Source organism: Microtus ochrogaster, linkage group LG1 (assembly GCF_000317375.1).
Source record: "Microtus ochrogaster isolate Prairie Vole_2 linkage group LG1, MicOch1.0, whole genome shotgun sequence".
Taxonomy (NCBI): domain Eukaryota; kingdom Metazoa; phylum Chordata; class Mammalia; order Rodentia; family Cricetidae; genus Microtus; species Microtus ochrogaster.
In genome coordinates this window covers 23184941-23200270 of record NC_022027.1, presented here as the reverse complement: position 1 = coordinate 23200270, position 15330 = coordinate 23184941, and the positions used below count along the sequence as shown (strand labels likewise).

The window sequence follows — 15330 nt, the reverse complement described above, 5'->3', positions numbered from 1 at the left end:
TATGGACTATTTGCAAGCCAGGCAAGGGGCTGGAGATTGAAACACACAAACACACAGAGACAGAGACACGGGTCATCCTTGAATCCCCCAAGAATGCCAACTTGAATCAAGAACGCCCACTTTATTGTGTTCCAGGGCAGCTTATATAGGGGGTCTCCTTGACTAAATGGCCATGCCCCAACTCTTGGGGGGTTTTCAGCTGTAAGCCCACCAGAAACCACTCCCCTGTCTCATGCTCAGAGCAGCTGCAAGCATAGAAAAAACAAGCTGTTTACAGGAAATTCAGGGCATGGGGGTACACAGTCCCCAGCAGACATCCATTGGCACCAGGTTGGCTTGGGTTGGCATTTAAGCATCTCCAACAGCAGATGCAGTCAGCCTGCCTTTTGTGAGAATTTCCATGGTCATTTTTAGAATGTGACTTTCGCTGATGCGTCATGGTAACTTAAAGGTGTTCTTCTGGGCCTTGGGACACGGGTGGAGCGGTCTGGGAAGAACTGTGACTAGGGCTCTGGCTAAGGAGACTTGGCAGGTAAATCTGAGCTGATGTGACTCACTTGTCAATCATTTGAAGCTCGTGCTAATAAAGGCCAGCCCACTGAGTGCTCCCCTAGGTCATCTGCATACTTGATAACTTTGGCACTAGCCATCAGATACTTGGTGTTCCTTGGAACCTAAGTACTCCATCACACAGTTTAGGGAACAGAGGGAACTGGTCCTGTGACACTTGGCTGTTAAGCAGGGAGTTCTAGGGTTCTGAGTGCTGTGGCTTCAGAGTTGACCCTGTGGACATTACGGGAGCCAACCCGTCTGTTTCTTGTAGGCAGTACCAGGCCTCCTTAGAACTGTGCCCATTCAGTCCTCAACAACACCCGCAGGGGCAGGGATTCCCTCCAGTGTTGCAAGCCAGGCAGTGAAGGATGATGAGCATGGTGGAGGGCCAGGCAGAGCATAGAGTTCCCGGACTCCCAGCCAGGGCCACTCCACTCTTGCCCTGAGACTTCCATGTATCTTAGATGAAGCCTGCGGGTCTTCCTCCCTCAACAAATTCCTACCTAGTCCGCTGCATTTGTCCAGCATGTCCCTGGGCCATGGGCATCCAGATCCACAGGGTCGGATATTTCTCTTTCTAGAACAGCAAACGCAGAGCCCAGAATGGCAAAATTAGTGCTGCCCGTGGGCTGCCTCTGTCCCTCTGTGGTGTCCCCTGCGCAGTTTCATGGTGCTGGCGTCGTCCTGTCCTGTGGAATTCAGGTCGGGACCCCGCACACCGCCATGAGGGTTGAAGCTCTGCCACTTGCTTCCTGCGTGGCTGGCAATTTAGTGACCCTTTGTGCCTTCACCTCTCGTTCAGAAAACAGGAGCTACAGTGCCTGAGGTGGCAGCACTTGGACTGTGATCTGTAAGTAGCCACTCCCGCTCTCATGGTTTCCCTGCTAAATCCTTACTCTTTAATTTGCTGTGTCAGATAGTGCAGAATAAGCCTTTGATAAACTCTCTCAGCCAGTGTGATGGTGAACGTTGTAATATGCTTGCTTAAACACATGTGTGCACATGCGCACACACAAGCCTATGCCGTGAGCGTTCTTGAAACATTGGGCTCCATTTCTAAGGTGAGCCTACTTCTGTTTAGATTTTCCATTAATTAAAAAGGTCCCAATGCTAGGCTGGTTCCTGGGCAGAAAAAGACTAATACAATTAAATGTGCCTATACTAAATCACAATGCAGAGGCCTGTCTACTCTCCAGGGGAGAATCTCTAAGATTCTGGCCGTGAAAATGCTGGCATGGACACCTGTGCATGCACCTCTGTTGCTCAGCTTGCCATGGGCCACCGAGTAGAATCGGGGTGGATTTGAAGCAACGAGCAAACCTTGTGTTGAGTCAGAGTGACACTTGCCTGTGTAAGTTAACAAGCTGGCACTCTGGCTCTTCTGTGTTCATATGACTTGTCCTGGTGTAGTGGCTCAACCTGCTCAGCAACCTTAGCAGCAATCCCCTCGGGCTAGGCCTTTTAATGGTGCCTTCCTAGCCTTTTAATGACCCAGGCTGGGAACCACCTTCCCTATAGTGCAGCAGGCAGTAGTAGGTGAGCAGGTAGGCTCATGGGTGGATACTGGAGATAGCTCCATTGTGTATCACCCCTTACCAAGTGACCTGGTGTGAGTGCTTCATGGGTGTCAGATGTCCTTATAACCTGCATCTTCCTAGATACGAGCACGGCACAGACTTTCACAACAGGGCTGTCTTACTCCAACAAACATGAAGAAGAAAATTTAAATAAATGCCACAAGTCAGCCCAGTGTCCCAGAGGGCCCCTGCGTCATGTTTGCTGCCCGAATGCTCATAATGTCTAGGGCGACAGCAGAAGCAGAGGGTATATTTGTTGGGGGCTGGGGCAGAACGCGTTCTGGGGCCTCCCTGGCCAAAGTCACTGCCATGGTGAATGAATAATTCACCAGGCCAACAACTTGTTTCCTTTAAGTGGGAAAACTGGGTCAGACACCACTCAAGGGAGCCTCCAGACACCTGTCCCCACAAACTTTCAGCCTCCTGGAGTTGGAAAGCATTTCCCTGCTTCCGAGCCATAGCAAAGCTGATTCACTGATGAGCGTGTGCCTGATGACAGGGGTCCGCGTTCCTGCCTGGAGTAACCCTGTGGGCTATGACTTCCCTGCAGTCGAGGCCACATCCTACCTGGCTGTGTGAATGTGAAGTGCCTGGATGTTTTCAGGGGTGTTGTGGAGGTTGTTTTGTGTTAAAGCATTTTGCTTACTGGACAATCAAAAGATCTGACTCAGAGTAGAAACCAGAGGCATTTTAGTCCCTTGATAAAGGCATGAAAAGGAAGTCAAAGTGCTGGTTGGTTTTGTTGGTGTTGTTTAAGACGGTCGTCACCTTGTAGCACAGGCTGACCTTGCATTTGTAATCCATTGCCCTAAAGTGCTAGGAGTATAGTTGCTCACCATGGCCAGCCAGGGGTGATTCTATCTTTCTTCCTTCCCCGGCTCCCCTAAACTCTTGAGAAAACATCAGAGAACAGAGGAGATCAAATAGAATGAATGTACTTTAGATGCCCACTTTGAGCTAGGTGAATTTTTGCTTGTTTGTTTTTGGTTTTGTTTTTTAAGACAAGGTCTCTCTGTTTCTCTGTGTAACAGTCCTGCCTGTCCTGGACCAGACTGGCCTCAAACTCACTGAGATCCACCTGCCTCTGCCACCCAAGCGCAGGGATTAAAAGCATATGCCACCACCTGCCCAGCTTTAGATGAATATTTTTTAAAGTCCTTCATATTCAGACATGGCAAGAGCATGTTCCTTTTTCTGCCTGACTCCAGCCTTTATGGATGTGAAGAATCTCTAGACAGCTGATCTCTGTGACTATAGCAGCGGCCAGCATGACCATATACTAGGATCTAGCAATACAGGCCTGTATCCAGTCCCCTGTCCCGTGGACATCCATGGTCATCACAGAAGCTCTGCCAGCTCTGCTAAACTCTTCTTTGCTCCTCCTCTGCCGACAGCCTAGCCTGCTCCTTCTGTAGGGCTGTTGCTGGATGTCAGACACAATCTCAAAAGGTTTGCGTTGAACACTGTACCCGTGTTCGACTCTGGGCTCTTGGACTCCGCACCACCTGCGCTCTAGCTAGGGCCACAGATTATGTCGCTCATTCTCAGTGTCTACTTCCTGTAGTGTTTCTTTTATGTCCTCCTAAATTCCTAGCCTCCTTTTCAGCTGAACTACTTAACCTCTTTCCTGGATGCTAGCTAGTAACTTTTTTGCTTTCCCAGTGTGGTTTTTGTTTTTTTTGTTTGTTTGGTTGGCTGGTTGTTGTAGTAGTGATTTTTTTGTTTGCTTTGGCCTTTTTTTGAGACAGAGTCTCATTGTGTAGCTCTGACTGTCTTAGAACTCACTATGTAGACCAGGCTGGCCTCAGACTCGCAAAGATCCACCTGCGTTGGCCTCCTGAGTGCTGAGATTAAAGATGTGTGCCGCCAGGACAGGCATCTCTCCAGTGTTTTGCAGTAAGGTCTCTAGTAGCCTGGGCTGGCCTTGAGCTCTAGATCCTCCCGCCTCTGCCTCAAGTGCAATCATTACAGGCATGGGAACACCCTACACCATCTCTCAGTGCACATACTTGAGTTATTATCTTGATCAGTGGGTGCTCTTACCCAACTTTCTTGGAACCCTTTTTTAGTACTTTTTTGATATTCTCACAGCCTTTAAAAGGTGATGATAGTATTTTGTGCCTTTCTTTCAAAATATACACACGATTTGGATGTCAGAAGACTTGGAATATGCTGAAATCCACTCATGGAACTTGCAGGTCTGTCAGCCCTGTGTAAATCTGCTAAAGCCAGGTGATGTGGCCTTCTGCAGAGGATGGAATACATCAGCTTCTCTTAAGGCCTGAATCCCCCTCCTTCCCATCCACAATGTTTCCTTAGTGATAGACCATCTCTAGTTAGAAACACAAAACAAGAATTGGCACAGCTGGCAATGTGGAATTTCCCCTAACACTGATATATTTGACTTGGAGCAAACACTGGCTTCCTTCCTCATCCATTATCCTTGGGCTCCAAGTCACTGTGCTTCTTGCTTTAAGCCCCATACAGTTGTATCTTACTGTTTCGTCCACAGTGATGAAGTTGCAAACCCCTTGGTTTGACAGCCCAAATACATGTACACTTGTAGAATTTTCTATGCCTATGAATGTTTTGCTTGCATATATGTCTGTGCACTGCGCATGTGCCTGGTGCCTGCAGAGGCTAGAAAAGGGGTACTAGATTCCTTGGAACTAGAGTTACAGCTGGTTGTGACCCACCATGTAGATGTAGGGATCCAACCTGGGTCCTCTGCAAGAATAACAAATGTCATTAACTACTGAGCCATCTCTCCAGCTCCCACTTGCAGATTTTTGAAATTTTTGGAGTGTTTGGTCTGAGTGTTCACTGAAGAATCCTTCTTCCTTAGCATATAGTAAATATAAAAAAAATGCTTATAAATGAGTGTATCCATTGTCTTGCAAGGTTAGCGCCTTGAAGCACCATGCCCTTCAGGAAGCTGACTAGTCCTCACTGTGAATCAAAATCTTCTATAAAAGTGGTTCTCAACTTTCCTAATGATGTGACCCTTTAATATAGTTCCTCCCAACCATAAAATTATTTTCATTGCTGCTTTGTAACTTCATACTTCATACCTGCAATTTTGCTAGTTATGAATCATAATGTAAGTATCTGTGTTTTCAGATGATCTTGGGTGATGCCTGTGGAAGGGTCGTTTGACCCTCAAAGGGGGCACAGCCCACAGGTTGAGAACCGCTCTTCTATGAACTCTCAACCAATACAGCTTGTGCCTTTTTGTGCTCTCATTTCAAGATGCCACACAATAGATTCCCACCATGTGTCCACTCATTAGAAGCCTCAAGAGGAGGGACTGGGCCTCACTCAGATGTGTAGGTCTCCAGGAACTAATTGGTACTCAATGGATGCTGTTTTCTTAGATACAGTTGTTGCTGTGGTACTCAGGGATTAAGCTACAGTCATTCCTATGTATGAGTGTGTTTTAACTTGCCGGCATGGGTCCCTAGTTTGTAAGGATCACTTTGGCACCTGTGTCACTGTTGCAGAGAGCTCACCGTGCTGTAGTTAGTCAGTGTGACACTTTGTGGACATAGTCACTGTCCCCCTTCTGCACAGTGGGCTGGCTTACTGGGCTAGGGGCAAAGGCCCGCATGTGTCTTCTACGGTCTAATTCCGCTGGTTCTACCCTCACCATCACCCTCCCCCATCTCATGGTTCAGAGGTGATCTGCAGCATTCTCTTGGCATTCTCTCTTGCTGGTCTGTGTTAAAGGTCAGAAGAAAATCAACAGAGACCTGAAACTTAACTGAGGAAAGGAGAAATTGCCTGTCTTCAGGAAGAAAAACAATTGAGAGAAGGAGAGGAGGGTGGGAGGGAGCGGGAGCTTGTCTTTTGGAGCCGTAGAAAAGAGGGGAAAGTGAGCATCAGGGGAGTTCCTACAATATGCCAGACAATATGCCACACGCTTTGTTTCTTTGCAATCTCCTGGCAGCTCTCTGAGCTTATGTGTTATCACTTTTCAGCAAACTTGGAGTTGCAGAGGCTGAGGACCTGCCGATTAGAATAGAGAAACTGGAAGTTTATGGACTTATTATGGACTGTGGATAATAAATCAGGCTCTTCTGCCGCCACATGGGCCTTTGGGAGAGGTTCTCCCCATGCACATCTCTCTGAAGCCAGGACCGAGTTAACTAACCTAGGGGCTAAGAGACAGCTTGGTCAGTAAAGTGCTTGCCTGAGGAACTCAGATCAAAGCGCAGGACATGATGCAGTGCTGTGCATGGTGCAGCGTAGGACATGGTGCAGTGCTGTGCACAGTGCAGTGCAGGGCATGGTGCGGTGCATGGTACAGCATGGGACAAGTGGCAGTGGCATGCATGGTGGCAGTGCAGAGCATGATGCAGTCTGGGGCATGGTGCAGTGCCATGCATTATGCAATGTGGGGCAGGCTGCAGTGTGGGGCATAGTGCAGTGTGGAGCATGATGGTAGTACGGTGCATAGTACTGTGTGGGCCATGGTGGCAGTACGGGGTATGGTGCAGTGTGAGACATGGTGCATTCTCAGCATGGGAGAAGCTGAGACAGGTGGTTCCCAGGAGCTCAGTGATCCCTGTCCCAGAAGAGAGATACTGTCTAATGAAACAGAACAGATGGTTCCTGAGGAATGACCCAAAACTGACTTCTGGCCTTCATGCATGTGCAGTGAGCACACACTAAAAGGAAAGGCTAGCTGAGATCAGGAGTGGCAATGGCAGTCCTGGGGTTGAACCAGGCGTTTCCACTCAGAGTCCATAGAGCAGCGCCACACTGGGGAGAGAACAGGGCTGCCCCTCCACAGCAGTCCCCAGAGCGTCATGGTCTACAGAAATCCAAGCCACATCCTAACGCTGGCTGAAATCTGTTCAACTCTGGCAATGTTTAAAACCCACTAGTAGAAAAGAATATTCGCTGGGCCATGGTGGTACACACCTTTAATCCCAGCACTAAGGAAACAGAGGCAGACAGATGTCTTTGATCTTGAGGCCAGCCTGGTCTACAGAGTGAGTTCTAGGACAGCCAGGACTACACAGTGAAACCCTGTCTCAACAACAACAAAAGCAGTATTTATTGACAATAATGATTGGAATTAAACACTCAATGATTTCTCGCCATGCCCAGACCGTTATCATTCAGTTGCCTTAGCACTATAAAGTGTGTAATCTTCCCATCTCACATGTGGAGAAACTAAGTCCTCAGTGGCTCACCGCAGCCACTCTCTGCGCACTGAGGAGCCATGACCTGACCCCAGATCCACCTGATCGCACCGTGCAGACCTTGCACCATTGCTCACTTCCCCTCTTCAAGAGCCGCTGAGGAGTGAGCAGTCATCAAAATGTATTACACCCTTTGTCCCAGCACTCAGGAGGCAGAGGCAGGCGGATCTCTGTGAGCTCAAGGCTAGCCTGGTCCACAGAGTGTGGTCCAGGATTGCTAGGACTAAACAAAGAAGAAACCCCTGTCTCAAAGCAAAACAAAACAAAAATGTGTCTATTGATTTTTTTCATATTTAATTTCATTTTTAAAAAAGTTTTAAAAGGCAAGTGATTTGAATAAATATATCAGCTCTTCCCCTACCTAAAATTAAGTTTTTGTTCCCAAGAGCCAATTTTGTTTATCTCTTGAATTTAAGTTAGCATAATGACTGCTTTAAGCTTCCTGACCACGTGTGGGCAGCACCCCTCAGTGCTGGTGCTCTACTCCCCTTTGGGAAGGACCCAGCTGGAGCTACCTATGGTGGGGTACGGTATCCCCTCTGTACCATTTGTCTCTGGCTACATGGAATGGCGGTGAAGACCAGAAATCATGACTGTGCAAAGAAGTGACTGTGAATAAATTCCTGATGGTGATGATAGTTCGGGCTTTTGTTTCCTTATGACAAAATGATAATCTGAAAGTGCTGTAGAAGACTGGATGCTTTTATCTTTTAGCCAAGAACAGTACTGTTATGTTTTACTGAGTTTGTTTAGATTGACATCCATGTCAGCTTGCACTTAAGGAACAAAAGGTAACCAGTATTCTTAAAATTTATTTATATTTTATGTATGAATGCTCTCCTTATATACCTGCATGCTAGAATATGGAATCAGATCCTATTATATATAAGTGGATGTGAGCCACCATGTGGTTGCTGGGAAATGAACTCAGGACATCTGGAAGAGCAGCCAGTGCTCTTAGACACTGAGCTACCTCTCCAGCCCTGTAGCCAGTATTCTTTTACCTTATTGTGAATTAAGAGCCATCCTCTTGCCAGGCGGTGGTGGCACATGCCTTTAATCCCAGCACTCGGGATGCAGAGGCAGGCAGATCTCTGTGAGTTCGAGGCCAGCCTGGTTTACAAGAGCTAGTTCCAGGATAGGCACCAAAAGCTACAGAGAAACCCTGACTCGAAAATTAAATTAAAAAAAAAAAAAGAACTATCTTCTTATGCCCTCCAAAGAGGTAGGTTGGACAATAAATACATATTTATCCTAGTCCAAACTCTAGTGAGGTCAGCCTCTGGTGTAGATCCTAAGTCCTGAGCAGGGACCCTGTGATAGCCTTAAAAGGGAATGGTCTTTGGGATGGGCAGGAGCTGGGGGCCTGTTTGTTGGCTAGCCGTCCTGATTTGTGGAGCTCTAGATTGAAGGAGAGATCCTGTTTCAGGAAATAAAGTGGAGAAAGTGCGAGAAAGACGCCCAGCATTTACCTCTGGCTTCTTTAGGTATACACCTGCACACAGAGTGTAGCAGCCGAAGTCAAAGACTCCCTGGCTCCGTACTTATGTGTGTATGTATGTGTGCACATGCAAAATAATGATAAGAATGCAAGTAAATATTATCCAAACCAAAAGTCAGTTCTTTTAGAGGCAGGAGGGACCTGACAAGGTCTTAAGGACAAGGCCAGGGGGTGGGTTGTGACACTGACTTTGCTAATGAGGGTTTGTGTTGAGAACCAGTTGGAGAATCGTGTTTGAGCCTCCCTGACTCCCTGGAGAAACAGTGGGGTCAGGGTGCCCATGAGATCAGTCAGACCCAGGAAGTGGATTTTAGTAAAACAGGGTGTATGGTGATGTGTGCCTAGGCATTTCTGACTAGCCACCTGGAGAAGTAGAGTTTGCTTTGGTGGCTGGGAAAGCAGAACTGCAAGAAGGGCAGACCAGCAATGTCTTCTCCCCTGCAGCTCACACACACACTCACACACACACACACACTCACACACACACACACACTCACACACACACACACACTCACACACACACATACACACACACACTCACACACACACGCTCACACATATTCACACACACACACTCACACACACACACATACTCACACACACACTCACACACACTCACACATACACACACACACACACTCACACACACACACACAAAACAACAACAACTGTGAGGCCTCCGCCACAGCTGTACCCATCGGACAAGCAGCTGAGTAGCTTTTCCGGTCTCTAGGACGACCTTCTCTTTGGAATTTATTTGTAATAGACGCTTCCCCGGGCATGCCCTGACTGCACAGACGCAAGGAAGCATTGCCCAGCCTTCCCACCTTGGCCGAGCACATCTGTGAGTGCTGTGCATACCATGTGTAGCTTCTGTGTTCTCCCCCTTGAGGAAGTGTGACTAGCAACTCAGGTAGGGGTTGCCCACTCTGGTGATGGTGTTGGGGTGGAGAAGGTTAGACCAGACTTGATGTTGGTCACATTGGGATAGATCGCCACATTTCTTCATTTCATTTTGAAGTTTTCATTTGTAAACTTGGGAGCTTCTCTTTGAGAGTCAGCCTCTTTGCTTTCAAGGAAGGTGGCTACTTGTCTGTCCCACCTGGCCCTGGAAACTGGTCTCTTAAACTGGTTCATAGCTTTGAGGGGACCTCAGGGTGCAGGGAGGGGTGAAAGAAAACTCAGATCTTTTGGAGATGGCAGCTCTCGTGATCAAGAGCATTGCCCATGATGCATATCACGTTTCATGTCTTGGGAGTGTTGGCTTCTTGAAATAAGCACATCATTGGGGTTTTTTTTTGGGGGGGGGGTGTTTGTTTTTTGTTTTTTGGCGTGTGTGTGTGTGTGTGAATGATAGATTTTTTATTCAACATTCTGATTATAGTTTCCCCTCCTAGAGATCTTCCCAGATCCCACCCAAAGCCCTTACCCTTTCTAGCTCTCTCTCATTAGAAAACAAACAGGCATCTTTTAAAAAATGAAACTGCTGATGGAGAATTGGCTCAGAGGTTAAGACCACTGACTGCTCTTCCAGATGTCCTGAGTTCAATTCCCAGCAACCACATGGTAGCTTACAACCATCTGTAATAAGATCTGGTCCCTCTTCTGGTATGCAGGTGTGCATGCAGGCAGAACACTGTATACATAATAAATAAATATTCTTTAAAATGAAATTCACAATAAAAAACAAAGATAGGATAAAATTCAAAACAAACCTGAATAGAACAAAATAAATGAGCAAAAAATAAAAAAGAGTCAAAGAAAAAGTATAAGAAACACATATAGATGCAGAGACACACACTCACTCACTCACACAGAAATCCCATAGAGACACACAAAAAAAAATCAAAATCCATAACGTACAAGTAAAATATCTATAAGGGAAAAAATGTCCAGACAGAATATTATGAGAGGGAAAAAAAGAAACACCTCCAAAAAAATACTGTTGAGTTCATTTTCTATTGGTCATCTACTGCATATAGTTCACGCTCTTAGATTTTCTTTGCTAAGTACTTAATAATACCAGGTCTTATGGGATTACATTTTTTACCATTAAAAAAGAAATCTGTCTTATCACAGATGATGATAACTTCGAAGCCTCTGTGCTGTTAGTTAACTCTGCAATTACGCCCCTGCTGCTGTTCTTCTGTGGAGATAGTATCTGCTAGCACTGCACTGTGGACAGAAGAAGGCTGTCCCTGTGCTTCTCACTGCACTGTAGACAGAAGAAGGCTGTCCCTGTGCTCTTCGCTACGTGGTTAGACAGAAGGTTGCCCCTGCATTTTTCAAAATGGCATAGCTACAAATCGTCGCAATTTTGTCTTCCAGCAGTAGAGGATTTGCTCACTGGGTTGGGTGACCACCACAGTGAAGCGAATGAAGTGCACTGAGCAGACCCTGTCCTTGCCTCCATGTGGTTCCAAGTAACCTGATGCCGATTGACCCCAACCCACGAGTCACTTGGTGTTGTCTGACTTTGCCTTCCAGTGTTTTGCTGTGCGCTCTCTGGGCTGGGTAGAGATGGCGGAGGAGGACCTTGCCCCCGGCAAGAGCAGTGTCGCTGTCAACAACTGCATCCGGCAGCTTTCCTACTGCAAAAACGACATCCGAGACACAGTTGGCATCTGGGGAGAGGTGAGTCACCTGGGGCTCTGGGAGAGCTTGTAGTGAGGGAGTTGATGTGTTTGCAATGGCAATGGTCAAAAACTGTCAGCATGAAGCTCCAGAGTAGCTGCTGGGTAAACCCACTATGCCCCACGCAGGACCGTGCCCCCTGGAGAGAACAGACCCTCAGATCCTCAAAGGTCCATCAGTGAATGTTCCCAGCTCAGAATCCATCCCACCATGTGCACCATGAATGCCATCTGTTAACAACTCCTGACAACGCAGAGTGACACGTGATTCCCCACCTGCACTTGTGAGTGCCAAGGTCCTGCTCTGCAAAGTGACTCGTTACCTTTAGCGTACTTCTTCATTTGTAACCTGACGGGCACTGCACATGAGCTGTGGAATTGATGCCTACATGTTGTCTCGCTTGTAATAAAGTGAATCCACTTTGAACTAATAGTTGAGGTGATAATGTCTGCAGGCTGCAGAGATGACTCCGCTGTTAAAGACTAGGCTCGCAACCAAAAAGGTAAGAGGTAATACTGCAATAGAAAACACTCCCAGATTCGCCTTAAGATTACACCAAACAGGGAAAGCCTTATTCGTGCTCTACGACCTGCAGAACCCATCAGGAGCATCTTAGGTGGTGCTTGCCTGTGTCCTGCCAGCAGAACACGGGTAGGAGGCTTTGCTTTTGGACCAGACTGTTGGTGACTCCGCTGTCAGTTCCTCCCAGTAGTGCATCATGATGGCCTCCCCATGGTGGAGACTGTCCCTAGGGGAAGCCTTGCTATGGGGCTGGACTGCCTTGTGAACCAGACTCTCTGGTCTCTGCGTAAAGGAGGGAGGAGAAGAGTTTTCTCCCTTGCAAGAAAACCCTGTTGCGACTTCTCACTTCCCTGTGTCCCGTCCAATCACCAAGGACGACTCCAGCAGTGAAGTGCGATCTCACACTGCATCCCTGCATTTAAAATGCTAATAGTCTTTGTTCTCCTCCAGTCAAGATGTTCACTCCCCCATCCGTAAGAAATTTTGCTGTGATTTGCACTGACATAAATGGCAGACATCCGCAGATAGCATAGGTTCGGGGCAGCAGGCGATCCATCGCTCACGCTCTATGGGAAGGCTACGGCCACATGAGTCTGTGCAAGTTACATTCATGTTTATGATTTCATCTGCAAATGGATTATCTGCTCTTGGGGGAAAGCCCTCGGTTGCTCTGAATGCCAGCTGCAGACACTGGCATTCTTAATCACCATCTGGCAGTGGCCCTGCCTTCCCACCCCTGGCACCCCAAGCATCACAGCTCAGTCATTTTAAGAACCTTTGACATCATTCTCAGAAATTATACGAAGAGTCACTCAACCATCCCTTTGGGATTGGAGCCCCACCGAGAGGCCTCGTGATCCAGCTCGGGCAGGCTTCCCTGGCTTCAGTATGACGGCATCTCAGTCGCCTTCTTGAGAGGTCATCTTTCAGTTGTCCAGCAGATGGTTAATAGCTCCTTGAAAACATGCATGAGGATCGTATGAGGGAAGAAGAAAGTTACATAAGCTACGTTCCTGCCCTTAAAGAGCCAACCTGTATAGGGAGAGGGGACACGAACAAACCCTACAAATCCGAACCGCAGCTCAAGCGTTGAAAAGCCAGAGGTCTCCCTCTCAGTATAATGGCAATGTCCGTAATTATGGGCTCTGTATCAGACCTGGGGCAGGTACCTAGCGCTCAACCTTAGCGTTCACGGCTGCTAGTTAGAGATCATAAGCCAAGCTCTGGCAGGGCAGCTGAGAGTCTGTGCACCTCAGACATCGGTGTGATATTGACATTCAATAAACAAGCCCAGGGAAGTGATGTTCACCCTTTGCTGGATGTGTCCCATCCTGTGGGAGAGGTGGACAGTGGCTATGGGTCAAGGAAGGAGAGTGTCCTTGGCATGAATAATGGTGAGGAGGGAACAGTTGGTGGCTGGAGGGGGTGGGTGGAGTTTATAAAAGAAAATACTCCATGGCTTTCCTGTTAGCAGTTTGTCTAAATCCAGAAGTGTCAGTGGTTAAAGATAAGAGTTGACGAGAAAGTACACACAAGATGTAAGGTCTCCATGTTTTCTTGTTGACGCCCAGGGCAAAGACATGTATCTGATTTTGGAAAACGACATGCTCAGCCTCGTGGACCCCATGGACCGCTCCGTGCTACACTCGCAGCCCATCGTGAGCATCCGTGTGTGGGGAGTGGGCCGAGACAATGGCCGGTGAGTGTCTGGGCTGGTACAGCCTAACCTCCCTCAGTATGAATCTTAATGGAAACTGTAGAGATATAACAGACCCAAGTGAATCTCTCTCTGCTCCCCCACCTCCCAAGACATCCAAACTTTTCCTCCCTGGCTTCCATCCCTCAAACACTCATCATCTCTGACTCTTGCGTGCCTTTGGGTCTACACTGTAGGTATTACAGCTCGGATGGAAAGGTGTCCTGGCAGCCAGGAGCCAAGGAATACCTCTCAGTCACACCACACAACAAACCTCATTCAAGAGGTTTACTGGGAGGGAAAAACCCAGGAGGGTGGCTGCCTCTGCTCAGATGAGAAACAGGCAAACCGAACAGGATACAGGGCTTATATAGAGTTTTTTAGGGGGTGGAGCTTTCCAGGATGAATATCGTTGGGGTTTCATGTCCAGAAATTGGCCTTTTATTTTACTCTGTAGGATGGGGTCCAGCAGTTAGGGCAGTTAGAGTATTCTGTGGGTGGAACCTGGAAGGTAGAAGTTCTTGGGGGAGGAGCCTGGCCACTCGTGTGGCTCAAAGGGCTTCTGTTCACACTTCTCCCTCGTTTTCACAAGTTCCCTACCCTTCCGACAATCTGCACCCGTTATTTCTCTCTTCTTCACATTCTTTTTACATTCCTTTTCTTATCCATGTCGTTGTACTTGGTTACGTCCTGACTGCTTCCGATTCATGTCACTAGTGACGTTTCTTCCTAAGGGCTTGTTTGAAAGGGTAAGATCACATGCAAGCCTAAACCTTTGATCTTTAAAAAGTCATGAGTATCGGCCATTTGGGTTTGGCTAAAGTTTTTTAACACTTGAAGTGTTTAGTTATAACAATTGCATTCCGCGTGTGTTTTTATGCTATTCTCCTGGAAATAAGTTACCACAAGTACTTATGGCTCTTCTCTTCTCCAAAAGTCAGAAAACTAACGTTCCGACTTTCAAGCCGTGTTGTAGCTAAGGACTTTAGCTACTGTTACCGCTAATACTGTACTTGAACCCATTGCAAAATAATTGAACATTCAGTTGACACAAGTTATAGTCAGTGTTTTGGCAGTTCTCACGGTATAGGGGTGTCTTCTAGCATTTTGGGTCAAACTGTTGAACGTTTAAGGTAATCGTGTTGAAAATGCACAAGAATGTTACAAAGTAGATCAAATCTCAGGTGCCAGAAGGATGGTTTTCCTGAGCGTTCTGGCTTGTTTGTTTGACGGTTGGGTCACATGGTCCTTTATAAGGGGAGGGTCTGCCTTCTTTTATACAGCTGTCCTGTATATGACGGACCAGTGTGTTTGATCGTCCTTGACCAGTTCCACATCCTAAACCAGAAATGAAGGCTTCTGACTAGATATTTGACAGTAAAAGAACAGGCGTTTGTGTTGGAACCAGACTTGAGAAAGGAGAATTTTCTGACTGCTGATCGGGTATAAATCTCTGAGCTCTTTATATGAGAGTGAGGAGCCCCAGCTTTAGGGTGAGCCAGTAGGCAGATGATTCATGTTATATTTGGAGGGCTGCAGTACTGGAGTGCTCGCTCGCCTTCACCTCAGTGAATGGCTGTTACAAAGAAGCTCTGAGGTGGCTTTTACCCATCTGAAACAAGTAGCCTCTGTAGAGGGCTC

General features: G+C 47.3%; 1 protein-coding gene across 16 annotated transcripts in view; it reads left to right on the top strand.

Moving 5' to 3' along the window:
- The window catches only part of Apbb2 (amyloid beta precursor protein binding family B member 2), a 337583-nt gene that overhangs the window by 263229 nt on the left and 59024 nt on the right, over positions 1-15330 (top strand). For all 16 annotated transcript variants that reach the window (XM_026785195.1, XM_013350791.2, XM_013350789.2 and 13 more), the window contains 2 exons: positions 11325-11471; positions 13565-13692. In XM_026785195.1, the coding sequence (XP_026640996.1) occupies positions 11325-11471; positions 13565-13692 (275 nt within the window). The remainder of the gene's footprint in view (positions 1-11324; positions 11472-13564; positions 13693-15330) is intronic.